This window comes from Rhincodon typus, unplaced genomic scaffold (assembly GCF_021869965.1).
Source record: "Rhincodon typus isolate 14 unplaced genomic scaffold, sRhiTyp1.1 hic_rhity00000671, whole genome shotgun sequence".
NCBI classification, from domain to species: domain Eukaryota; kingdom Metazoa; phylum Chordata; class Chondrichthyes; order Orectolobiformes; family Rhincodontidae; genus Rhincodon; species Rhincodon typus.
The window spans coordinates 22731-50000 of NW_025966309.1; the positions used below are offsets into that span (position 1 = coordinate 22731).

A 27270-nucleotide genomic window follows, 5' to 3' on the forward strand; every position below is an offset into this window, starting at 1 on the left:
ATTTCTTTTGTGGTAATCTCTCTTTGACAGAAGGAAAGGCAAGGCAAGAAAAGAAAAGAGGTAGGAGGGCAACAGACGGATAAATGTATGTTCATGGAAGGTGTATAGTTGCTATTTATTATGCTGCTTCCTAGCAGACAGCTGTAATGTTTTTGCTTCATTTGCTTGCAGCGATAAAATTAACCTGTGGGGAAAATTTCAGGAGTGTTTATTTACTGGAGGGGAACTGGGAATCAAATGGATCAAACCTTCTTGACACATTTCTTTTAAACATTTTGTATGGAGTTTACCTTTTTGTTTCTGAATTTATAACCTAATGAAGCATTAACAGCTTGCTGTTTGTAGGGTATTACCACTGGAGCCACGTATAGCAAGATAACTCCAGTATGATTCAATATTTTGGCTCTAAGCTCTGCCCATTTGGTGGGGCACGGCTGGGATCCAGAGTAGTCAAAATAGCTTGTGTGTGAGCTTAGCCTTCCTGCAGCAATGGCTGACTAATTCTTGACTGCCTTTTACATGTCCACAACCACCTCTGCTTCCATAGTCTAAGAATCTTGTGAACTTGTCATGCAGCAAGCCTTTCTAGAAGGCCTAGTTCTCTCAAATCCGTTTTGAAGAGCTTTGTTGACACCATGTGTACACTGTTAACCCAGCCTGTATGGTATATTGCCTGCTTACTGATGCCAATGAATAGTTTTGTGAACTGCTGCTGGTTTCGTTCTCTGTTTAAAATTAAAAGTTGTCTTCATAACACAAGACTTAATATAATTTGATAATCTTTGTTTCCCCTCAACCCTTTATGGAAGGAGACAGGAGAACTATGACCAGGATGGAATCTCTGAATTATTGTCAAGTGTTTGTATGATGAAATTCCAGCTTTTTTAAATATGTCTCCCACTCCTCCCAGTGTTGTCTGGTTTGAACCATCAACTCTGCATCACTATTGACACTGGCACCACTATCTGCTAGTTTAAGCACTGTCATACAATGCCGATTCCTCTACACTTTCTTATTCCCTTGGGCTCCCTCCATCCTCCCTTTGCAGGAAAATTGGTGAATGGCAGTCGAGAAATAGATTTAAGAAGCTGGAAATCTGAAAATAAAACATCGGTCTAATGGAGTCTGTAAAGTGTTACAATTCCATTACTGGACAAGTTAGATCCAAGGCTGAAATCTAGCTTGATGGATCATTTTATTTTTTTTGTTGTTTTAACAAACAAGCGCAAAAATACAATGCTGCAGAATCAGGCTTAAGAGTAAAACAAAAGTTTTCATTTCATTTGCATAATAGACTTTTGTTTTACTGTTAAACCTGATTCTGCAGCATTGTATCTTTGTCTTCATTTCATTTGCGTAATAGACAAAGAATAAACCAAGCTTTAAGATATTTGTATATAACAAAGATTTAAATATTTAAAGAAAGAAGGACAACCCTAATGATCCCAACAGCATCCTTTTATAATATTCATACCAGAGAATTTCCTTCACTTTTACATCTATAAGACTTAATTTCACTGTGGCTTCAATTTCCCCATCTGAGAACGTGATAGTCTCTTCTTGGAACCTTCATACAACTGAGCTTAGATTTCTTTTAGCTTCAAATGACTCAAAGATTTGAGCCAAACACTTATGATCTATGACCTTTTAAAATCCTTATATTAAGGTAGCTTCTTTCTAACAGTCCATAATTAACTCCCTTGCTCAGGAGCAACAGTTTTACATCTATCCAACTTCAGATAAGACTTCTGTAATGGCTCAAAACTGAAACTAAAAATCTGCTTTTTCCAACTTGTGGGTTCTTCCAAGTCCAAAAAAGTCCAGAATCATCTATCTGAAAACCTAAGGTACTACTCATTTACTTTGTTCGCACATAAACGCTCCTAATGTAAATCCCCCATTACTCCAGGAGGTTTCTAATACTAGCAAGTAAATCATTAAAACCCTTCAGACATAAACTCCAAAATTCAGAAGTCCAAAAGAGAACAGTTTAGCGGCCTTTCTTCCAAAACATTAATCAGCTTGGAGGATAACTGAGCTCCAATGTAAGACAAAGTTCTTCTGCCTCCTTTCTAGCTTCCACTTAAGACTCTTATATTTTGGAGGGATTTGGGCACATATCTTTAGCTTATTTAGTTAACTTTCTATCTAACCAAGAGCAGCTCTTTCCAAATTCCCCAGCCTGGTGAAATATAAACAGGACAACCAGCAACTGAGATGTACAAGTAGTACAGGACTGCGTTACCTGGACTTCAAAAGCTAAGGGTTGGGCATTAACTGTAAGGCTGAACAAAGCAATGAGGCAGTAAGAGAGTCAAGGATGCTCTGCCCTGTTAAATAGAGATAGTTGGGGGACTAGCACAATATGTGTACCGTTTCCCAGCTTTCCTCTCTTCCTGGTTTTTCTAAGGTGTCTGTTCTCCATACTAACTGCCTCCCTGTGACAGGACTTGGCATACTTTACTCTCGCTGTTTCACAATGCACACTTTCCCATTTCTTTTCCTTTTCAGCCTTTCATGATAATGAGCGTTTAAACTATGCTCTTTGAAGTTCAGAAAACTTAATTCTGTTTTGATTATGTATATACTTTCTTTGTGGTTCTTTTTGCATTTCATACTACTTTTAGTAACGTTTCTTATTTCCAGGCACCTGATGCAATGCAGCAATGGCTGAGTCTATTGCCTTGGCACAGCAGTGCATTTTTAATAAATCCAAGGTCACAGGTTGGTGTAAACACAAGGCGGCATGGTGGGTCAGTGGTTAGCACTGCTGCCTCACAGTGCCAGTGACCTGGGTTCGATTCCAGCCTTGGGCGACAGTGCAGAGTTTGCACATTCTTCCCGTGTCTGCGTGGGTTTCTTTCAGGTGTTCTGGTTTCCTTCCACAGTCCAAAGATGTGTAGGTTAGGTGGATTGGCCATGCTAAATTGCCTATAGTGTCTTGAGTGGGAAATGCAGGTATGGGGGTAAGGGGTGGGTCTGGGTGGGCTGCTGTTCAGAGGATCGGTGTGGACTCGATGGGCTGAATAGCCTGCTTCCATGCTGTAGGGATTCTATAAACAGACTGGCAGAGACCCATAGCTTGAAGCTTAGTTCTGGGCATCGTGATTTGGAGACATTGGTGCGCAAAGTGGCAAGTCAGACTTCTGGATAACTAGGCAGATGTTGTTATATCTGGTGCATGTCCAATTTTCTCATTGCTCTGAATTAGCCTTCATTGTCGGCCAGGTAAATTGCTGATAGCTCATTTCATGTTTGTACTGGAGATTTGCTATCTTCTGGATAACACTGCACTTTGGGAAATGTATCCCTTTGCTTTATTTCACACTGGGATATTAAGTTTAAATTTAATAGTTTAAACTTAGTCATTGAATGGGTATTTCAAAGCGAATGTTGATTCATTTCTGCTGTCCTCTTGCCTAAGTGCTCTGTGCATTTAATCTAAAGATGTTTGTTTTAAAAATTAGCTGCTGATCAGTATTACTTTTGACAAATGTGATCTGTCCCTCCTAGTGCAGATGCATTTTCTTTAAAACTAGCTCAGGGCTTGCCCGTGCCCAGTTAAATCTTCGCAAATGAGTGAGGGTGGCACCATGTGACCAAATCTGTCTTCAGACCAATGAATAAACTTATGCTTTATTCAGCTGAATAGAGAACAGATGTCACTTACACTATTTTGCTGTAAACCTGTGTATTTTATCTGCACCCTCTCCTCAATATAGCAATTCTAAAATAGCAGAAAATACAGTTGAGTCAAGGTTACATATGCTCCTAATGACAACAGAAAGGGTAAATTATCTCTATTATATTGATGTAGTGCACTCACTTGGCTGTTTCATGTTGATGTGAATTGAAGAACGGGATAGCCTGTATGTACTTCATAGGAATGTCTATCCTGCAAGAGTGTCCAAACTGCAACCTGTGGGTCTGTCACAGCTTATGAAGCTCAGCAAGCCAACACCAGTGACACCATAACACCATTTTGCATTTATTTTTACTACTTGCTTGCTGGTTTGTATTGTTTTGAATTCCCTGGGACTGCTGATTTGGAAAACGGGCTGTTGATCGCACTGTTGCCTCTTTGAATCCTAAATCAGAACAGGAATGATTGTTTAAGGACAGGCAATAAATGATAGCATAGCCAATGGCACCCACATCCTCTTGAATAAATTAACAGAATGTGGATTTAAAAATAGAGGGAATCCTGAGGCTTCATGGTACAAACCAAAATGACCCACAAAGGCAAAAAGCTTGGACAGCCCAGTCTATTGATGTTAGGATGCCAGGTGGTACCTTGAAAAATGTTAATCCCTTATCTCTCTCCTTCACTCCCATATCCCCTGATTCTTGATCCAAACCAACCATAAACTCTACCTAATCTGAAGCAGCTTTGATAAGATATTATAAAACAAACCTATCAGAAGCTAACCATTCAGTAATGCCAGTGATACCTTGCCGCTCATCCTGTTTGATTCTCAAAGAATGCAGCTCATGTCTGTCAATCTTTTCTTTTATTCGCTATAGGATCTGGGCATTGCTGGCTGGGCCAGCTTTATTGTCCACCCCTAATTGCCCTACAGAAGGTGGCAATGAGCTGCTGCAATCTGGTGTAGGCAACACCCATGCTGTTAGGGTGGGGAACTTGCAGACGTTCCTGTTTATCTGTTGCCTTTGTCCAAGGTGGTAATGAGATTACACCAAATATATGACAAAATTGTAAGTAAAATTTCTGTTTTATTAAGCTAAGCAAAGATGATGGAATATGTTTTGAGGGGAGGTGAGATATTTGATAACGGCTGATCAATATGATGGGACATTTTCAGGCCAAGAAGCCATCTTTAGAGTTGATGTATAGCTCATCAGCTTTCCTGTTAAGGTAGAGTTTTGATACCCCTTCTCCAGCCCCCTCTCCTGTTTTTCAGTCCTTCTGCTTTGCCTGTTGTAGATCTTTGTTTGCTGTGTCCTTGTTGAAAACCTCATTCAAGATAGTGTATGTCACTGAAATTGTACTGTTGGCTTTCAGGTAAAGCCACCACCCTTTTTAGCCGCCACACCAAGTCCATTATTTGGGGAATGCAGACACGAGCTGTACAAGGAATGCTGGACTTTGATTATGTCTGTTCACGGGATGAACCATCTGTTGCAGCCATGGTCTACCCATTCACGTGAGTGTACTTTTCTACTTCCCCCTCTTTTGTTATTGGTTTGGTGAACTCTGTTGAGTTGTGATGTGGTATTGTAAGTATATTGTAACCTTTCAAATCCAAAACTCTGAAATTTCAAAGAAAACAAGTTTCCCGGAATGTTTTGAATGTTTCTGCAACTCACGATTGCCGCTTGTGGTGCTGCAACAGAGTTAACAGCGTATCCCTAATGGCTGATGGTAAATCTTGAGTTTTTCCAGGTATTACTTTAAAGCCACACTTATTGTGACAGAGCTGTAGGAGGAGCGTTTCTTGGATATGCACAGATGCTGTGTCAGCTTGTGATATCGCAGACAGTGGCATTCCAGGCAGTCGCCTGCATTAGCACTAATCATTGGAAGTTTTCCAATACAGACAGTGTTCCAGCTTAATGTTGTTTAAGAACTGGCAATGGGAACATGATTGAAAACAAAACAGGTTAAGTGGTTTAATGATGGCCCATCACCACTCCTCCCATTGTTATCACATCCTGGCTTCCCTTCCTCCACACCTGGACCCCTTTATTGCTGGCACACTTCCAGAATGCATGCAGGAAGTTGAAAGGGCAAGTGTGGAGGGAAGGGTGCTGGGGTAATTACAAGTGAAGGGAGAGAGTGGGCCTTGCTGGAAGAAGTCTATCTGTGTGTGGGTGTGAACAAGAAGGCAACGCAGCAGATGGTGGGTGTTTTAGTTTGAACAATGACTTTAATGGTTGGAGAAACTACTCGAATTAGTGACCGAAGTGCGAGCTGACTACTTGATTGCCATAAGAAACGGGAGCAGGAATGGACTGTTTAGACCCTCATTCAATAGGATCGTGCTGATTCGACATTCTACACTCCACTTATTTGCTCTTTCCCTGTAACCATTGATTCCCTTGCTGATTAAGAATCTACGTCAGGCTTAAATTTATGTAAGGATGCTGCACGAACAGCTCTCTGTAGCAAGGAGTTCCAAAGAAACTGAACCATTTGAGAGAAGAAATTCCTCCTGATCTCATTAAATTTGGGACCCTGTTTTCTGAGATAATACCCTGTGGTCCTAGCCTTCCCTGTGAGGGGAAACATCCTCTCAGCATCTCAAGTCCTGCCAAGCCCCTTAATCCCATGTGTTTCAATGAGGTCACTTCTCATCTTTCTAAACTCCAAGCAGTGAACCTTCTCTGAACTGCCTCAAATGAATTACTTTTCCTTAAGGAAGGGATCAGAACTCCCCTCAGTACTCCAGATGTGGTCTCACCAGCACCTTATACAGTTACTGTAAGACTTAGCTGTTCAATATTCCAATTTCCTTGAACTAATTTCAGTTTCCTGTATGTTGGGTGGTAGGAGTTAACAGTCTAACATTATTCTGAAGATTAAAGTTTTGGCAAAGACCTGTAGCTTGGGTTGTGGATGAGGTTGTTGACTTGCTCGCCGAGCTGGCTTGTTTTTGTTCAGACGTTTCATCACCATGCTAGGTGACATTAGTGGAGCCTCAGATGAAGCGATGTTATTTTACTCTGCTTGGAATTTATACTGTCCGGTTCATTATGGTGAGTATTGTCATTTCTGGTTTTGATCTGTATGAGTTTATATATGGGGTCCAATTCTATATGTTTGTTGATTTGAAGTATGGGTGGAGAGCCATGCCTCAAGGAATTCCTGTGCCTGTCTATGTTTGGCTTGGGTTACTATGGTTACCTTGTGCCAGTTAAACTGATGGCCTTCATTGTCTGAACGTACCGATTATTAAGGAGAGTTCGTTGTGCCGTTTTGCTGCTAGTTGATCGTGCATTCTGATGGCTAGTTTCCTTCCTGTCTGTGCAATGTAATGTTTGTGGCAGTTGTTGCATGGTATTTTGTAAACCATGTTTATTCTGCATGTTGTGGGAATGGAGTCTTTAATCCTTGTAAGTGTTTGTCATAGAGTGGCTGTGGGCTTGTGGGCCACCATGATTCCCAGTGGTCTTAGGAGTCTTGTTGTCAGTTCCGATATATTCTTGATGTAGGGCGGTGTGGCCAGTGTGTTAGGGCGTATTGTGTCCTCCTGTTGTCTGTTTTGTAGGCATCTGTGGATGAAGTTGCAGGGATATCCATTTAAAGCGAGGATCTTGTATAAGCGATTTTCCTCTTTCTTGCGTAGTTCTGGAGTGTTGCAGAGTTTCCTAGCCTGTTTAAATAGTGTCCTAATGCAGCGTTGTGGACATTGGGGTGGTTGCTTTGGAAGTTGAGGATTTGATCCTTATGGGTTGCTTTTCTGTATACTGAGGGTTGGAACTCCGTTTGTCAATCGCTCTACTTTAACATCCAGAAACGGAAGTTGATTGTTGTTTTCTTCTTACCTTGTGAATTTAATCCCTGTGAATACGCTGTTGATGAGGTGGTGGGTCTCTTCTAATTTGTTGCATTTAATAATGACAAACGTGTTGTCTACGTATCGGATCCACAGTTGAGGTTGAATGGGGGAAGGGTGGTGTGTTCTAGTCTTTGCATGACTGCTTCTGCAATCAGCCCTGAGATGGGTGACCTCATTGATGTACCGTTGATCTGTTTGTATATCTGACCATTACAACTGAAGTGTGTGGTGAGGCGCAAGTCTAGTAATTTAAGTACGTTGTCCTTGCTGATAGAGCTGTTGGTCTGTGTTGCTGTTTCCTCTAGTAGACCAGAGATTTTTCAGAGATTAAATTCACAAGGGAAGAAGAAAACAACAAGCAACTTTTGGATGTTAAAGTAGAGCGATTGTCAAACAGGGAGTTCCAAACCTCAGTATACAGAAAAGCAACCCATATGGACCAAATCCTCAACTTCCACAGCAACCACCCCAATGTCCACAAAGCTGCATTAGGACACTATTTAAACAGGCCAGGACACACTGCAACACTCCAGCACTATGCAAGAAAGAGGAAGAACACTTATACAAGATCCTCGCTTTAGATGGATATCCCCACAACTTCATCCACAGATGCCTACAAAACAGACAACAACAGGAGGACACAATAAGCCCTAACACACTAGCCACACCGCCCTACATAAAGAACATATCGGAACTGACAACAAGACTCCTAAGACCACTGGGAATCATGGTGGCCCACAAGCCCACAGCCACTCTATGACAAACACTCACAAGGATTAAAGACCCCATTCCCACAACATGCAGAACGAACATGGTTTACAAAATACCATGCAACAACTGCCACAGACAGGAAGGAAACTTGCCATCAGAATGCAGAACGAACATCAGCTAGCAGCAAAATGGCACAATGAACTCTCCTTAATATCGGTACATTCAGATAATGAAGGCCATCAGTTTAACTGGCACAAGGTAACCATAGTAGCCCAAGCCAAACCAACATGCACAGGAATTCCTAAAGGTATGGTTCTCCACCCATACTTCAATCAATCAACCTGTAGAATTGAACCCTATATACAAATCTGTACAGATCAAAACCAGAAATGACAGTACTCGCCATAACGGACTGAACAGTATAAATACCAAGCAGAGTAGAATAATATCACTTCACTGGAAGCTCCACTGATGTCACCCAGCATGGTGACAAATCGTCTGAGCAAAAACCAGCCAGCTCAGCAAGCAAGTCAACAACCTCATTATTCTAAAGTACCAAAAATTCTGCAATCCAGCCATTTGGAATTGAAGAGATAGTGAGGTAAATTGCGTCCAATGAGCAGGGTAAGTCTCTTTATAACTTAGAGTCATATGTCTTGGTTCTCATTTTGAATGCAGTCATGTGTCCTTGCTACCTCTCCAAATTCAAAGCATTCCACCATTTAGCTGACTGCCGGGACACTTTCCCTGTCAACAGACCTCTGCTGGCCCATTTCTGCCAGGTTCAGGTATGGGTTGACCTGGATGTGGAAATATTTCTGGGCCTGACTGGACTTGTTGCTCACTGTAGCCAGTTGAACAGAAGGATCTCTCCATAAACTGTAATACCTTGCATAACATGTTAAAACAAATTACATTTGCAGTTTTGAATTGATTGGTTTTCAATCCTTTTCCCCCCTGTAGTGGTGATCACAAGCAGAAGTTCTACTGGGGTCACAAGGAAATCCTCATTCCTGTCTACAAGAACATGGCTGATGCCCTGAAGAAACACCCTGAGGTGGATGTGCTTATCAACTTTGCCTCCTTACGTTCTGCCTATGATAGCACTGTGGAAACAATGAGCTTCTCTCAGGTTTGTTGCTGCTTCAATTACATTCAAATGTCACAACCACTTGCAAATTGGGTTGATTAATGTTTTAATGTTCTGCATTTGCCATTTGCCTGCCCTTTAATAGAGGTTTAAATGAGCTTTAAGATATATTCTTAGAATCTTGCAAAGGTAAAGCTGTCCATCATACATGTGCTGAATCATTGAAAGAGCTAGCTTATTTATATGGCATAGTATCCTATGATCACCATCTTTAGGTGGTGCAAAGAATAGAAAGAAAGTTGACTTTATTCTAAAGATGGTGCTGCAGAATGCAAAAGGAAAAAAAACATTGTATGACAAAGAGTTTATTTTATGAAGTTATCTCTTTACAGCCTCCCCCTCTCCCACTCCCCTGCAGCCTCCCAGTCTTTTCCCCCACCATTTCTGCCACCCCCAGATGAAAGAGACTGTTTCTTGGTGCTGGCTTCACCCTACCCTACTGCAGGCACAGGCATTTGTCCTTGTTCTTGTCAGAGCACCAGCCTCTGCCTCATCTCCCTGCCCCCTTGTCAGTGGTGTCATCAGCACAGATGTTTCCTGCAACAGTGTCATGTCACAGCCAGCTGCCGTGATTTGCTGCATCTGTGCATTCACAAAGGCTTTTTTGTTATGGATCATAGCTTCATATTTATTATAAGTCCATTAGGTATTTTACAGGAGACACAATCTGATAAATGTATTAAGGATAATTTTATTAATTCACTGAACATTCTAATCAGTGATAATAGGCTGTAAGCTTTGCAAAGAGTCAGTTTTGATTCATTCTTTTATTTTAGTTGATCCATTTGTCGATTTAACCATGAGCTGTTTAAATAGTGGAGCAGACTTAGAGCTGAATGACCCTTTACCATGTCTCTCTTCCTCCCCTCCCAGAATCACAGACTGTAGCTGTGGTTCCATATCCACCTGTGGGCCTAGGCAACAAGTAGCATCTGCATATTCAGGAAAAACTTTGCAAATTACGCTCATTGGAGAGTGACTGCAGAACATTATTTTTTTTCTCGTTTTCTGTCATGTAAAGCCTCTATTGCCACCTTTATTTGAGAGAATCCAGTACAGACCATGAACTGAGACACATAATTCCAGTTCGTGTGATTGAGTGATGCCAAGGCATTGATTAACTTGGAAAGCTAATTACTTTCGTGAATCCTTTTCTTTCTTCATGTTCTTACTGGTCACCAAGATAGATTAATCTCAGTCTACCTGTGCTGTTCTGTGCTTTAGATCCGGGCAATAGCAATAATTGCTGAAGGAATCCCTGAAGCATTGACCCGAAGATTAGTCAAGATGGCAGATGAGAAAGGTGTCACTATCATTGGGCCAGCTACGGTAAGAAAATACTATTTACCCACAGTTTGGAAGCGTTTGTAGAGAGAGAAAGTTATTGTATCATGTCCACTGTTCTTGAACTGCAAAAAACGTGTCTGCATCAGTAGGCAGGCTATGCCAAGAAGTCATATCTAGACTTTTGAATTCAGCTTCCAGTGGGCCAATGGGCTGAGGAATGGCAGATGGAATTGATGGAAGGTGCTGCATTTAGGAAAGGCAAATCAGGGCAGGACTTGGGGTGTTGAAAACAAAGAGACCTTGGAGTGCAGGTTCATAGTTCCTTGAAAGTGGAGTCACCGGTAGACAGGATAATGAAGGCGGCGTTTGGTATGCTTGCCTTAATTGGTCAGTGCATTGAGTATAAGAGTTGGGGGTCATGTTGCAGCTGTGCAGGACATTGGTTAGGCCACTGTTGAAATTTGCTTCGATTCTGGTCTCCCTGCTACAGGAAGGATGTTGTGAAACTTGAAAGGGCTCAGGAAAAAGTTACAAGGATGTTGCGAGGGTTGGAGGGTTTGCGCTGTAGGGAGAGGCTGAATAGGGAGGGGCTGTTTGTCCCGGAGTGTTGGAGGCTGAGGGTTGACCTTACAGAAGTTCATAAAATCATGAGCGGCATGGATAGGGTGAATAGCCAAAGCCTTTTCCCTAGGGTGGGAGAGTCCAAAACTAGAGAGCATAGGTTTAAGGTGAGAGGGAAAAGATTTTAAAGGGACCTAAGGGGCAACCGTATCTCAGAGGGTGGTGCATGTATGGAATGAGCTTCCAGAAGTAGTGGAGGATACAATTATAACATTTTAAAAGGCATCTGGATGGGTACATAAATAGGAAGGGTTTGGAAGGATGTGGGCCAAATGCTGGCAAATGGCATTAATTTTGGATATCTGATCAGCATGGATACGTTGGACTGAAGGGTCTGTTTCCATGCTGTAGAGCTCTATGACTCTGACCCTAATCCAGCTGTGATTTTATCATCCACTTTGATGTTCCATGGACTTTGATGATCCCTCTGCAGGAAACTGCTTCTGAGCTGAATGATGTGACCGTGCTAATTTAAAGTCCTTCAAGATCATTCAGATTTAAGTAATGTGTTCACCCCTTTATCACAGACAACACAGTGTGGAGCTAGAGGAACACAGCAGGTCTGGTGGCATCAGAGGAACAGGAAAGTTGACGTTTCAGGTCAGGACCCTTCTTCAGAAAATTTCGTTTCATTGTTTATATCATGCTCATTTTTTTTCAGGTGGGTGGCATAAAACCAGGCTGCTACAAAATAGGGAACACAGGTGGTATGCTGGATAACATCCTGGCCTCCAAGCTGTACCGTCCTGGCAGTGTAGCGTATGTGTCTCGCTCTGGTGGAATGTCTAATGAGCTCAACAATATCATCTCCAGAACCACCGATGGAGTCTATGAAGGGGTTGCTATTGGTGGAGATCGGTAAGAACTGTGTTCCCTCAATAAAGGCCTTGCATTATCAATTATGTGAAGGAACTGAATGTATGCTTGCTAACTTTGCTGAAAATACAAAGACAGGTAACTTAGTAAATTGTGAATAGGACACAAGTCTACAGAAGGATATAGGTTAAGTGAGTGGGCAGATGGAATATAATGCAGGAAAAGTGAATTTGTCCACCTTAGCAGGAAGAATACAAAAGCAGTAGTTTACTTAAATGGGGAGAGATTACTAAACTTGGGCGCAGAGGGGTTTCAGTGTCCTGGTGCATGAATAGCACAGTTATTATGCAGGTACAGCATGTAATTTAGAAAGGCAAATTAAATATAATATATTGCCAGGGAAATGGAAAATGAAAGTGAGGATGTTTACTACAGTTTTACAAGATGTTGGTAAGACCACATCTGAAATACTATGTACAGTTTTGGTCTCCTTGTTTAAGAAGGGATATAAATGTGTTGGAAACAGTTCAGAAAAAGTTGACATGACTCGAATCCATGCCTAGCCCAGGTAGCTTTGAGGAAAAGTTGAATAGGCTACTAATGTATCCATTAGTGTTTAGAAGAATAAGGGATTGAGACATTGGATCCTGAGGGGACTTGACAGAATGGATACTGTGAAAGTTTTTACCTTTGCAGTAGAAACAAGAAGTAGAGGATACCAACCAAAAATGAGGGGTCTTCCATTTAAGAAGATGAGTTGTTATTTTCTGTGGGTTGTGATTCTTTATAGCTCTTCCCCAGAGGATGGTAGAGGCAGGGCCTTTGAATATTTTTAAGGCAGAGGTAGGCAGATTCTTGACTAATAAGGGAGTCAGAGGTTATCGGAAATAGATAGGAAAGTGAAGTTGAGACCACAATCAGATCAGTTGTCATCTTATTGAATGGCAGGACAGCCTTGGGCCAAATGTCTGCTGCCTCATTCATATATTTGGTACATAATTTCCAGCTGAGGAAACAGTCAGAGTTTGCAATAGATTTGCACCTTAATAGCTGCCTGTCTGGCAGTTGTACGACTGGTTCAAAATAGGTATTAAATTAATTAAAAAGGGAGTAATTTCAGCAAACAAAATAATTTAACTAGGAAAATGAATGAGTGGTTTCTTTTAGATCTTGGCTACTGGAGGGTATCCTACAACAGCGGAGAATGACTTTGAGTAATTGTTCTTTCAGCACTTTAGTTGACAAAGCTTCATTTCTCCCAACACCCTCCACATACCTCTGGACACCCCCTTCCCCCGTGCGCTATTGAGTTTCTTCTTCATCCCCAGAAATTGTGCATGTCAATTTAATGCAAAAGTTCCCCAAACTACCATCAAATGACAATAAATTACTCACTGATTTAAAAAAAAAAAAAAATCCATCACCTTTGTGCAGAATCAAGAACTCCCCAACTGTTTGAATCTGATATCCTGTTCAATATTCTGGGTATCACCATCTTTATTGTAGCAAAAGCTGTTCCTTGAACTATATTTCACCAGGAACTGTATCATTTTTTTTTAATAACACTTGATTACTCATCTTTCAAAGACATTTATCAATGAAAAATCTCTACTGAGATGAGTAAATATTGGAAAAATAAGTGTTGCCTTCACTCCCTTATACCAGGTATCCAGGATCTACATTCATGGACCATGTCTTGCGTTATCAGGACACACCAGGAGTTAAGATGATTGTTGTCCTTGGAGAGGTGGGTAGCTCTAGCAGACATCGGCTTAAGTCCTCGAATTGTGGTCCAGTTCTTCACTAGCTATCTAAACTTTAGGAGGGAACTGAAATCTTGCTGCTAGCTATGATCTGATTACTATTATGTGATGCTTTATTTTAGGAATATTTTACTCTGAAGCAATTTTTTTGCTCTACCTGCCATAAACCTCTACAGTTGTTCTTTAACTTTACACACAAAATTTGTACTTTTTAAGAATGTGTTCTTCGCTTATAATTTTGTTGTCAATCGAAGGCGAGATTGGCAAAGGTTGGAGAGGGTTTTCAACATGGACGAAACCAAAGGCCACAAATTTTGAAATAACAATTTGTATTAGAGTAATGTATCTTTGAATTAATAGCTTTGAGAATTCTGACAAAAAGGAAGATGAAAGGTTTGTTCATTAATGAAACACTTCACCTCTTCAGGGCATCCTGTGGAGCTTCACTGTTGAATTACTTCTGAAGTGCAGCTGCTACAATTTTAGGCAAACCTGGCAATTGTGTATTGTACAGCAGAACTACAAACAGGATTTAGACCAGTTCGTTTCTTTTTTGACACTTGTAGAGGAATGGATAGTAATGTGTTGACCAAAGAAGGCAGATTAGCCTTAGATTAATATCTCCTGTTGATCCCTACTCCTGATAATGTACCACTTCTAAGTGCTGTATTTATGCGCTAAGGCCTTGGTTGGCATCTTCTGACTTGGAAGTTGCACTTTTTGTACATATAGTTGGTTTTGGGCATCCAACTCCCCACCCGTGCACTGAGGCAAGGTGCCAGTGTCATTGAGAATTCAGCATCCAAGAATTGAAAGTTTTAAACAACATACAAGAGTTTTAACATTGCACTTCCAAGTTGGAGGATTAACTAAGGCAAACAAGAACAATCTAACCTGAAACTGTCTGTAGATTGGTGGAACTGAGGAGTACAAGATCTGCATGGGGATTAAGGAAGGACGAATTACAAAGCCTGTGGTCATCTGGTGCATTGGCACTTGTGCAACCATGTTTGCCTCTGAGGTAAGTGCTTATTACTCATTGCACCACTGTAAAGCAAATTTTCAAAAAGAAAGAGTTGAGAATCTGTGTTCAAAGGCAACTAGAGCGATGAAATAGAAGTTGTTTTATAACGTATGACGTCATGGCACCTTTTCAGCTTAGATCCTTCTAGATATTGGCCCAGAGCCCAACATTAACACCATGTTGAGAATTCCATTCTCTGGCTGTAGATAGTGGATGCATTTTGGGTTGCTCTTTGTGTTTAGTGCATGGTAGAGTGAAGTTTAGTTCCTGTTCATTATGTACCTGACCTCCTGGGAGGTGTAGTAAAAGCAGCTTTACTCCTTCAAGCTTTGACCTGTGAATACTGTTGGCAGACACTGGATCCTAAGTTGGTAAGGTACACTAATTTCTCAACAGTAATATTTTTCTTGCTTTGGTTAGCATGAAAATTCACAGGGGGGAAAAAAAAGCTTTCTGTAACAAGCTGCAAACATGTAGCTAGTAAATAAGTTTGTACAACATGTCAATACCTAAATATATGGAGCACGACCATAAAATGTTGTCTCTGGTCAGAGACCATTATTTGGAAGGGTTTAACATTGCATGTGGTGGAAATGAATGCCCCTTATTTCTTGATCAGGTAACAGATATTTTGTTTTCTCCCCGCATCTAGGTGCAGTTTGGCCATGCTGGTGCCTGCGCTAATGAGAATTCTGAAACAGCAATAGCCAAAAACCAGGCCCTGAGAGAGAGTGGGGCTATTGTGCCAAGGAACTTTGATGAACTTGGAGAGGTCATCAAGTAAGAGCATACTACAGACACACTAGGGAATCAGAAAAGGGATGGAGGTGAACGGCATGTTTAGGACTACTTTGGAAGTATTTATTTTACACAGGGTGATTCAGATAAACATAATTTACTGGTGTGGGAATGTGCGGTAGAGAGGCAGGCTCAGCTGGTGCTGTAATAGGGAGAGGGAGGTTGGTGTTCTGCAAAGAGATTGAGTGGGCAGAACTCTTTATAAGCACCTGTAGGTCTAGCAATTGAACAGTCATTACGTGGTTAATTGAATAATCATTAGTTAATACTGAGCTGACCTGTTTAAACCAATTATATACTGTCATAATGTTGTCAAGAATACTGCAGATTGAGAAATCTTTTTAATTTGATAGAAATGTTTATGACGACCTCGTTGCTAAGGGTGTGATTGCACCTGCTCAAGAAGTTCCTCCTCCGACTGTGCCAATGGACTATTCCTGGGCAAGAGTAAGTTGTCGATGCAGTCAGCATCTCTGGTTGGGAAACCTTTCCTGCTTCTCTCTCCATGTGGTAACAAATATTTGCAAAGCAGTTACATCTGGTGAATGCCTTATGCCAATATTTGTTTCGCAGCTTTGTAGATATTGCAAGCCCACCCCCATACCACCATGGCCAATATTGAGGAGAAAATTAGTGGAAACTACAGAAAGAATTCCGAGACTGTCTGTCTGTTATAGTTTCTCTCTCGTGTATTTCATTTGCTAATTGGTGATTTCTGTTGCTGATAAATATCTTGTGACATATCTGGCCCAGATGGACAGATACATTGGTCTTGTCAATCCCTTTAGGCTCCACATTGATCAATTTGAAAATGTTTCTTTACAAATCATGATATGAAATGTGGCTTTAAAACCTTGGCACTTTCGTTGTTTGCACATATATGGGAACCCACCTTCCCAATGTAAACTTAGATTGGCTGGGAATTTTTTGATCCCAATAACTTCAATATTTGTTCATTTGAAGACATGATCTCTGGCTGCGGGATAAGAGGTGTTTTGTTTAAGCATCCTGTTCTAAATAATGGCGTTCTGATTTTCTGTATGTGCTTTGAACCTATATTGCAGGAGCTGGGTCTAATCCGTAAACCAGCTTCCTTCATGACCAGCATCTGTGATGAACGGGGTCAGGAGCTCATCTATGCAGGGATGCCCATCACTGAAATCTTCAAGGAGGAAATGGGCCTTGGAGGTGTCTTGGGCTTGCTGTGGTTCCAGAGGAGGTAAGATAAGTGCCTGGTCCTACTCAGTAGCTCAAATCAGTTAAATTTTGGGGGGCAGTAATATACTTTGACACTGACTAGACCATTTTAACTCAAGGTGTTCTAAGTAGATTGGCTAGAATAAGAAAAATAGAAGTGTTGGAATAATCTTCAAATGACAGTGAGAAATGTAACTGTTTGCTCCAATAAATTTGTAAATACTGGGCCACCTGAAAAATCTCATTGGATCCTTATAATCCTTGTAAACATTTGGATAGTTTTGTGAAACCAGTATTGCAATGAGTATGAATGATTCAGGATGAACGTAATCCAGAAATCCAGCCCATTGTGCTGTTGTAAATGCCCCTTAGACTGCAGTGCCAAATGATTTCTGTGCATTGTAATATCCCTCTGCAGAACAGTGTGTACTAAGGAAATGGTGGCATAGATTGCAGGGCAGAAAGTGGAGAAAAATGGGAATTTTTCTTCAAAGTAAAATGACCAGTGTTAATCTACAAACTGTCACTGTGGTAAAAGTTCTGAAACTAATAAACCATTGCAGTTTAAAGTTGGTGTTAGTTGAAAGTGGGTTTGGTAAATGTTTGTCTGTTTATTCATATGTGAGATTCTGTTTCTTTCTTTCTTTCTCCAAGATTGCCAAAACATGCCTGCCATTTTATTGAGATGTGCCTGATGGTAACAGCAGATCATGGTCCTGCTGTCTCTGGAGCTCACAACACCATTGTCTGTGCGCGAGCAGGGAAGGATCTTATCTCCAGCCTCACCTCTGGCCTCCTTACCATTGTGAGCATCAGCAGTGTTATATTTATCTTGGTGCAAATCAGTAGAATGTGGGTTGTACACTTAAACTGCATCTTATTTGCTTTTTTAATTTTAAATCTACTCATTCATTGTTTGTTTTTAAATTGAAGCAGGTCTCTGCTTTGTGAGATTGATGCCAGTGTGCATGCATCTGAATCATTGCACACCCGAGCTGACGACACCTGTTTTGTCAGCTCCTTCATTGACTTGCTGTTTGATTCCACTCCAGAGATGTATCATTCTCAGTTTGTAAGAATGTGCCACATTGCTGAACAGGATAATGATCAGCCTGTCATCTTGTAAACTGATAACGAGCCTAGAGAAAGCTGTCTTCTAGGCTGACTAATCTTTGTTTTTCATGTTGTGAAATATGAAATAGTAATTATATTAAATTACCCAAACAATCAGCAATATTCCTATAATAATGTACCCTCTTAGACTCACTTGTCCTGTCTAAACTCCCTGTCCTTTACAATCAGTGCATACTGTTTCAGCTGCTGTAATGAGTGGACTGGGACTGCAGGAAAGTGTGAATGCTGCACTAGATATTAATAAACAATTTAGGCTTCCCATATCTTGAATATGCTCCGAATAATCCCAGGTCAGCAACTGCACGTTAGAGGGCAGCTAGTGTTGCTTCAAGCTTTCAGGTTGCGGTGATGTGAATCCAATTTTTCAATTATCTTGGACTGTTTTGGAATCATTGACAAATCATTCGTGAACAACCGAAGGTTAACAGGTTCTGCTAACACAGTTTAGACATGGAAACAAATTATAATGTTTTGCTTTCTTCCAAGCAAAGATGCTAATAAAAAGGTGTAATCAAGATAACGGGAATATTATTCAACTCAGCTGATTCAAGTAGCCAACTGTATCTGATGTTGTGAAGTTACGGAAGATATTCAGATGAACCAAGTGTGTTCGTGTCTGTGTGTGTATGTTGGCCCATTGTGTAACACAATGTACATATATGCTGCCCAACACCGTGATATGTTGAACACCAGCTGAAGTCCATGAGATTTGACAGTTTAACTTTGGCAGGTAGCTGTGCACATGCTGTTTATGATACGAAGAGCATTCTAGTTATCGCCTATGGCTTTATTGGCACTGAGCACATGGGCCCACTGAGCAGCATATGCTTGCTTGTTGCCCTTTGGAAGGTTCAAATTCATATCTATTGGAGTGTTTGCATTTTTACTGTTAATATTTTTCCACTGAGTTGATAGTTGCACTATGGATGCAGAAATCAGTATTCCCAAATTACTAATATATCTTCTCTGCTGTATGTGTGCATATTTCTGTAGGGTGATCGGTTTGGAGGGGCCTTAGATGCAGCTGCTAAGCAATTCAGCAAAGCCTTTGACAGCAGCCTCATTGCGATGGACTTTGTCAATAAGATGAAAAAAGAAGGGAAGCTGATTATGGGAATTGGACATCGGGTGAAGTCGGTGCGTTCTAACACAGTTTTGCATGCCATTGTGCTAGTGTTGTTTCCAGTATCAGAGGCAGAATGACACCACCACATATTTTGGTGCTATGTTTTAAAAAGAAGAAAAAATTGCATTTCTTCGAAGACCCGGTGAGTGTACAACTCCAGTACCCTCTAACCGCACATCCATAAACTGGAATGACCTGAAAACCCGTGCTTTCTCTGAATGCACCCTTATGTCATGGGAAATCTGTGACCCAAACTCACCTGAACCATGTCAACTGGCTCTGGCTTGTTTCTGCTGGCAATTGCCCTTCGAGCAGAACCTCCATCTTCATCCCGCTCGGAAAATCTGTGTTATATTTATATGTGTAAGGTACCAGTTCCTCCCTACACCCACTCTCCCTGTCTCACATTCTGGAATCATTAGTATCTGGCTGTCAGATGTCGCAAGAATCATTAAATGGCAGGAGGCTGCATTGAGCATTTTGTGGAATGAACGAGGGAGGAGAGTGCTGGTGGGGGTGGTGATTACTGTCAAAGCAAGGGGGTTCATTCATTGTTATTGTGAGGAGGTGTTCACTGTCAGGGATTGGGAACAAAAGGGCAAAGAACAGTACAGCACAGTAACAGGCCATTCAGCCCATCAGGGCTGCACTGACACATGATGCCTTTTTAAACTAAAAACCTTTTTGCCTCTACCTGGTCCATATCCCTCTACTCCCTGCTTTTTCATGTATCTGTCAAGATACCTCGTGCTATTGTATCTGCTGTGCATTCCAGGCACTTACCATCTTCTGTAAGAGGCAAGTTTGTCTTAAATATTGCATTTAAACTTCCCCTTTTTACCATAAATGTATGTCCCCTAGTAATTGACATTTCTACCCTGGGGAAGATGGCACCGACTGGTCTCCAGTTCCAGCCTTGATTAGAGGTGTGGATTCATATCCCACTGCTGCCTCTTCTGTAGTGGGGGGAATGTGAAACAAGTTTGCAGACGACGCCAAGATTAATAGAGTGGGTAGTAGCGAAGAAGACGGTTATAAGTTACAGAAAGATATAGATGGGTTGGTCAAATGGGCATGTAAGTGGCAGATGATATTTAACCCTGATAAGCGTGAGGGAGATGAGGGAGTATTTAATGAGTGGCAGGACACTGGGTAGCTTAGATGAATCAGAGGGGTCTTGGGGCAATTATTCTCAGATCCCTGAAGTCAGTAGAGCATGTGAATAGAATAGTTAAGGCATATGTTACACTTGCTTTCATCAGTCATGGCATAGAGTATAAGAGCAAGGAGGTAATGTTGGAGTTGTACAGAGCATTGGTCAAACTGCAGCTGGTATACCGCTTGTGGTTCGAGTTACCCCACTACAGGAAGGATGTGATAGCAGTAGACAGTGTACAGAGGAGGTTCACCAGGATGTGGCCTGGAATGGAGAAATTGAGCTCTAAGGATAGATTAGATAGGCTTGGATTGTGTTCTTTACAGCAAAGAAGACTGCGGGATGCATGGTTGAGGGGTATGGGCAGGGTGATTAGAGAGCAATGGCTCCCCTTGGTTGAGGGATCAGTCATGAGAGGGCACAGTTTTAGGGTAAGGGGCAGGAGATTCAGAGGGGATTTGGGGGAACAACTTTTTCACTCAGCAGGTGGTGGGAATCTGGAATGCACTGCCTGGGATGGTAGCAGAGGCTGGAAACCTTACAATTTTTGAAAGTATTTGGTTGAGCACTTCAGATATCATGTTCAAGGATCTGGGACAAGTGCAGGAAGTTGGGATTAGCACAGCATTAGTGGGAGTTATTGTTGGTGCGGACTCGATAGGCCGAAAGGCCTTTTCTGCACTCTGCATCTATCCATTCTATCGGTGTCTCTCATAATTTTGCAAACTTCTATCAGGTTGCCTCCTCATCCGTTGACATTCAAGTGAAAATAAACCAAGTTTGTTCAATCTCTTCTCGTAGCTAATACCCTCCAAACCTGGCAACATCCTGGTGAACTGTTTCTGAACCGTCTCCAAAACTGCTGCATCCTTCTGGTAGTCTGGCAACCAGAACTCTGCACAATATTCCAAATGTGGCCTAACTTAACTTCTATACAGCTGTGTATAGTGAGCAGTCATTACTTCCAGCTTTGTGGAGAGTTAGTTGAGTTTTCAACTAACTGATCTTCCTGTATGGGCTGAGTTTCAAATAAAAAATAAGTTCTCAGAAGCTTCTCTCCATAAGAGACTTCTATGCAAAATTTGGATCTGGTGAAATCTGTAGTCCATCTTTTCATATTCTCTCTATGTAACATGGGGCGAAAACTACTTCAGGTAGGCATCTGAAAACCAAAACTATCCAGATTAACACCGTTGGTGTCAAGGCTTTCTGATAAAGGGTATCCAACCTGTATCTGCCATTGCACTCTTTCATTTTAGCTGAAGGTTGGCTTAGCTGTGAAGTCGTCTGTGACAGAAAGGCACAATGCCACTCACTCTCTCGGCTCTCCTGTGGAAATGCAGCCACCAGTGGAATACTCCAATAGACAGGTCTTCAATTCAAGAGGAAGTCTGAGCCTTGTATTTTAAAGATATTTCTTTAGTTTAACACTTTTTTATTTCAAAAATATACTTTATTCATTAAATATCTTTATATATACATGCATAGTCACCAAAGCAGTTTAGTTCTGTACAGTAGCACTATGACAACTCTGCTGCCACATTGTGAAAAGGTGTATTGGAGTGGAGTGAAGATTTCTCGCCTAGGCTGGCTGAAATGTAATCTGAATGCTGTTGGCTATGGTGATCCATTTAAAGGTCTGTGCTGATAATACAAACCAGAGAAATTCATTCTTAAAAGATGATTCAGTTGTTCTCTGTGCTTTTATAAAATGAAATGCAATGCACCTTCCCTACATGAAAATGAATCATTGGGAGATGTAATCCTGGCTGTTAGTGCTGCTGTTCTGTAACTAGCCACCAGATGTCACAAGAGCACAGTGAAATGTGTTAACTTTGATCTGAACTCTGCTACTCCGGCCCCTGTGCTGTGCTTCAGTGTTGGATGCTACTTTTTTTAATCACCTTGTCAACAGTTCATTTTGTGTTGTTTGGAAGTAGTAAAGGGTAATTAATAAACTTCCTTTTATTAATAACCTGCCCCTCGTGCAGGTGCTGAACTGTACTATCCCCATGAGTATCTAAGTGTTTTTGACATTGAATTTCAGGTGACACGATATTTATTTGCAATTAACTTATATATCTATTACCTTGTGATCATTGAATTGATTTAAGATTTATCAAAAAATAGTTTTTTAATTAAAACAGGAAAACCGGTGAGTTTGGAACATCAGTGTATGTCTTCTTGAGCTTCTGGAGTACTGGGGCTGCAGTTAAGGGCACAGCCAATTGTGTTAATGTTCAGTGTTTTGGAAGCACTCAGATTTATTCAGGGTTGAAGATTGATCCAGCCTCCCAGTGTACGTAGGGGTAACTGCATCTAAAGGTAATAAAATTTACAACAGTTACAAAAATGTATTCTGGGAATGAAGAAGTTACTTTGGGAATACTGTTAGCTGAAAAATCCTTGTATGTACTGCATGTTTAAATCACTGTATTGTGATATTTGATGAATCAAACTTTCCTGATCACAGATTAACAATCCAGACATGAGGGTCCAGATCCTAAAGGATTTTGTGAAGCAGCATTTCCCGGCCACACCTCTCCTTGACTACGCACTGGAAGTGGAGAAGATTACTACCTCCAAGGTATGGAACTAATACAAGAGCCTGAAAACTTGTTGGCAAGTAACACGTCTCCCACAGAGTTCAGTTCTATCAGGGAATGGGTGACGTATATTAATTCAGCTGTTAGAAATTTTAGAAGTAACTTTGGAAACTCAGATCAAGGCCTTCAGAGTTGAGGCAGAGAAGGCAGCAGACTCTTTACTGGGTTTACCTGAAACAATCACTCCTTTCAGAATACTTCCAGAATTTTTTTGTGACTAGGTTTTAGTTTAGACTTTGATCAATGTCAAATTCTAAACCATTCCTGTAGCTTTGTGCTATGTACGTTGGTGCACTCTGGAAGCTGCTTCATCACCAGATGGCAATTTGGTTAAATGCAGGATCTGGGCATGCAGTCACTGAATTAGCTTATTTCCAACTTATTTGGAAACAGCAGTAACAATAAAATGTGGTTTTTTTTTGTTGCAAGCTTTTCCTTAAGTAGAATCTGCAGCACAGGATGGGTGGATGAGCTTTCGTTTGACATGTTAGTGTTTTGCTTTTAAAAACTCATCTTCAGGAGAAGAATGAACTGTTTCAGAATTACTGCAGCTTAAACCTTGCCCCAACTCTCTGTTATTGATGTACAAATATTGTTTGAGAATTGAAAGTTTTTTTTCTCTGTTTCAGAAACCAAATCTTATCCTGAATGTTGATGGTTTTATTGGTGTTGCCATGGTTGACTTGCTAAGAAACTGTGGTGCATTTACAAGGTAGTTATATTCTCTCTGTACAAAAGTCACTAATTTTAGATGTGGAGCTGTCTGAGGTTGTTATTGAACTCAATGACAGAAAAAGGTATTTCTATAACATTTCACAACCTCCAGAGCACACTTTAATCAATTGAGTATAATTGCTTTTGGAGTTGTGAAGCAGTGAAATGATCCCTTGTCCAGTGAGTGCACTAGTGCAGCCAGAGGATACACTGTCCTTGAGCATGCATAGATAACTCGCTTGTTCCCAGTTTCACAGCCATACCTCCTTTTTAAATTGAATCATTAAATCCCCACATCTGGCCCATCAAGTCCACTCCGACCCTCCAAACAGCATACTGACCCCCGGCCTTCCCTGTCCTGTAACCATGCATTTCTCATGGCTAACCCACCTAACCTGCACAGCTCTGGAGACTATGGGCAACTTCCCATAGCCAATAAACCTAACCTGCACATCTGTGGACTGTGGGAAGAAACTGGAGCACCTGGAGGAAACCCATGCAGACATGGGGAGAATGTGCAAACTCCACACACAGTGACTCAGATCTGGAATAGAACCTGTGTCCCTGGTGCTGTGCTAACCACAAGGGCAGGCTGAACCACCTTGTTATTCAAACCATCGTTAGAACATGAGAACTAGGAGCAGCAGTAGGCCATTTGGCCCCTTGAGCTTGCTCTGCCATTTAATATGATCATGGCTGATCATACCTACACTTCCCTGCCCACTATCCATAATCTTTCAACCCATTACTAATTAAAAATGTCTATCTCCCCCCTCAAGATTCAAGTCACTGCATTCTGGGGCAGTGAAGGATTTTTTCAATGATTGTGAACGATACTGATTGGAATTTGCATTAAATTTCAAAACAAAAATAGATTTGTAATTTTCACTGGAATGAAGGGATGATTCTGGAAGGAAATCCAATTACTTGCCTAGGTAGTTTTCTAATTTTGTTATTGGTAGTTCTACACAGACTGCAAATGCTGGATATATGCCACCGAGTGAAGAGTAGTTAATGTTGACCTATCCTTCTGCTTGATTCAAAAGTACTAATTTGTCTTTATCGTGTGCAGGGAGGAAGCTGATGAGTATGTGGAGATTGGTGCTCTGAATGGAATCTTTGTGCTAGGGCGAAGTATGGGCTTTATTGGTAAGTTGACCATTTTAAAGGAGGCTAATAATTAAGGCATTAGATAGCAAATGTAACTCCAGCTATGCTCCCTAACCACTATTATGGTAGATTTAGGCTGCTCAGGTGAAATAGGGAAGCAATTGCGTGCGTGGGATTGTGGAAATCTGGACATTATTTTAGGCGACAATGTGTTCTGGGTTAATTTAAATTTTTAAGACTGCACTGGATGGATTAGAAGAGAACTATAAGGAAAGTGGAGCCAAATAGTTGGTAAATAGCTGATCTTAGTTCTGTTTACCTGCTTTGGGTCCAGAGTTTTTGCAAAAGTTACCCTGTCTCGGTCTCAAATTTTAATTGATATGAAATTCATAGATTTAGCAAAGTTCCTGATTTTGCCCATTCTTTTTCTGGAGCAGTGCTTCCTGAATTCATGCGCACAGACCTAGTCTAATTACACCTGAAATTCCTATGCATTTAGGGATACAAGCTTGTCACTTGTCCTCAGTTTAACCCTGTGAGCCCTGGTATCATTGTGGTTAATCTATGTTGTACCCCTCCACAAGGTCCAAGACCAAATGTACACACTCCAGACCAGTCCAAGAATTTCTACAATTAAAGCATTGTATTAAATCATGAGTTTAAGAACCAACATTTTGGATTATGTTGTAGTTGTGAACCAGCTTTCTTCCGTAAACCCTTAGATCCTTTTGCTCTTGCACTGCTCTGTTTCCTGTTGAGAAACTATTCTGATTTGTCTTTGGGTCCAGTGTATTGACATTTCACTTTCCCATGGTTAGCTACATTTGTCCATCTCGTAGAGTGTATTTGCATCCTTTGCAACTTGCTGCTCATATTTGCATAACTTACTCTTCTGGCAACAATTAAAAGGCAGTGAAATATCATGTGGCCTGCTTTGTACTGTGAGCAAATGACAGAAGTGCTCAAATATTGCATGTGACTTTCTCATTTCACACTAATGGACCATGTCATGGCTGAGTGCAGGTAGGGTGGGCCGGAGGAAACATGCGGCATTGACAGCAGTGATTTGCCTTTCTGTTGCTGTTTTTGTCCCAGGGAAGTGAATGCACCTGATAAAATGCAAACCATTGTATTCTCACTGGCTGGATTGTGAAAACTGCCGCATGAAGTGATTGAAATGAATGCAATAGATGTATTTAAGGGAAAACCTGGTAAATGCACGTAGGATAAAGGAATGGTATGGAGCCGAAGGCCACAAAGGATTGTAGGCATCTCTTTCTATTGCAGAGAGATCGGTTATGTAGAACTAGAAGGTAACCACTGCAGAAGTGGGGGATAAGGTGACGAGGCAGTCTTCTACGAATGATCATAACTGTTACAGATTGAAACCTACACTCTAGTCATCTAACCAACCCCTGGAGAAAGGAATAGAGGAATTGTTGATAGGATAAGATGAGGCAGCATAAATGTTGGTCAACGTTTGTAGGACAGAATGCTTTCTTCTATTGATTAAATTCTGTACAATTCTTTGGAGACCTTGTATCTTGGGATGGGTGTTTACATTAGTGCTAGCTTTTATAACTGAATGAATGCAGACTATCATAACTAGTTCATGCCAAAAGATTCTCAAAAATCCCTTCTTCTGAATTGAAACACTTTTTTTGTTTGCATTACTTTGTGGTTACTGATGTACTTTAACTTTCCAGGACACTATCTGGATCAGAAGCGTTTGAAGCAAGGATTGTACCGTCACCCGTGGGACGATATCTCTTATGTCTTACCAGAACATATGACCATGTGAACATTGTTAGCTTGGAATGGGGCCTCAGTGCAGAACCATCACCCTGATCCCACTGTCGCTCACCTCAAAGGTGTTTACATTGCTTTTCTTCTGTGCATTGAAGTTCTTGGAAGGAGGGGAAAGGGAATCTTGTGTCTTGACCAATTGTGCAAACAATGTGCTTCATGAAATGACGCAGCTGTTCTTAATTAAAACCAAACCAAATACATGCTGTTACAAGTCCATTAGGAGGTCGCTGAAACCTGGTGTCAAACTGGGTATGGGTGTGTACGTGCACAAGTCGCACATTATTTGGGAATCTAGTGTAAGCTATAAAGAGAAAGTGAAGAATCGGTGTTGTCAGGAGTTCTTTGTCTGCACTGCCATTGCAGAATACAGCAGAACCCAAAGTAGATTTGTTCCTTCATTTGAATTACTTTCAGGAAAATTATCCAAAAATATTTTTTGTTGCATTGCTGTAGAAACATTTCCATTCAGCGAAGCTTATTCTCTGTTCAAGTAGGATTTTTTTGTTTACAAAATCAGTAAACTGGGAACTCAGGGTGGGGTTTGATAATTGTTAATTGTCTGAAGTAAGCAGCGAGAAAGTTGAACAAACAAAAGCCGTAGGCAGCTTGCAAACCATAGCTATCCACCTGGAGATGTACTGACAACTCCATTCACTTGCACTTTTTTCTCTGCTGATTCGACCTAATTCTGCAGGGCCAGAGATTTGGAAAGGACTGATCTAGGTGCT

The 27270-nt window shown here is 41.1% G+C and overlaps 1 protein-coding gene across 1 annotated transcript in view; it reads left to right on the forward strand.

Annotated features, from left to right (window-relative positions):
- The window catches only part of LOC109918067 (ATP-citrate synthase), a gene marked incomplete at its 5' end in the record, with an annotated part of 48301 nt that extends 21031 nt beyond the window's left edge, over positions 1-27270 (forward strand). The window contains 16 exons of the mRNA XM_048621446.1: positions 31-60; positions 5024-5165; positions 9195-9363; positions 10606-10710; positions 11951-12147; positions 13771-13852; positions 14779-14889; positions 15545-15672; positions 16044-16137; positions 16755-16909; positions 17542-17692; positions 19015-19158; positions 22777-22890; positions 23539-23621; positions 24696-24772; positions 26440-27270. Coding sequence (XP_048477403.1) covers positions 31-60; positions 5024-5165; positions 9195-9363; positions 10606-10710; positions 11951-12147; positions 13771-13852; positions 14779-14889; positions 15545-15672; positions 16044-16137; positions 16755-16909; positions 17542-17692; positions 19015-19158; positions 22777-22890; positions 23539-23621; positions 24696-24772; positions 26440-26534 — 1877 coding nt within the window. The remainder of the gene's footprint in view (positions 1-30; positions 61-5023; positions 5166-9194; positions 9364-10605; positions 10711-11950; positions 12148-13770; positions 13853-14778; positions 14890-15544; positions 15673-16043; positions 16138-16754; positions 16910-17541; positions 17693-19014; positions 19159-22776; positions 22891-23538; positions 23622-24695; positions 24773-26439) is intronic.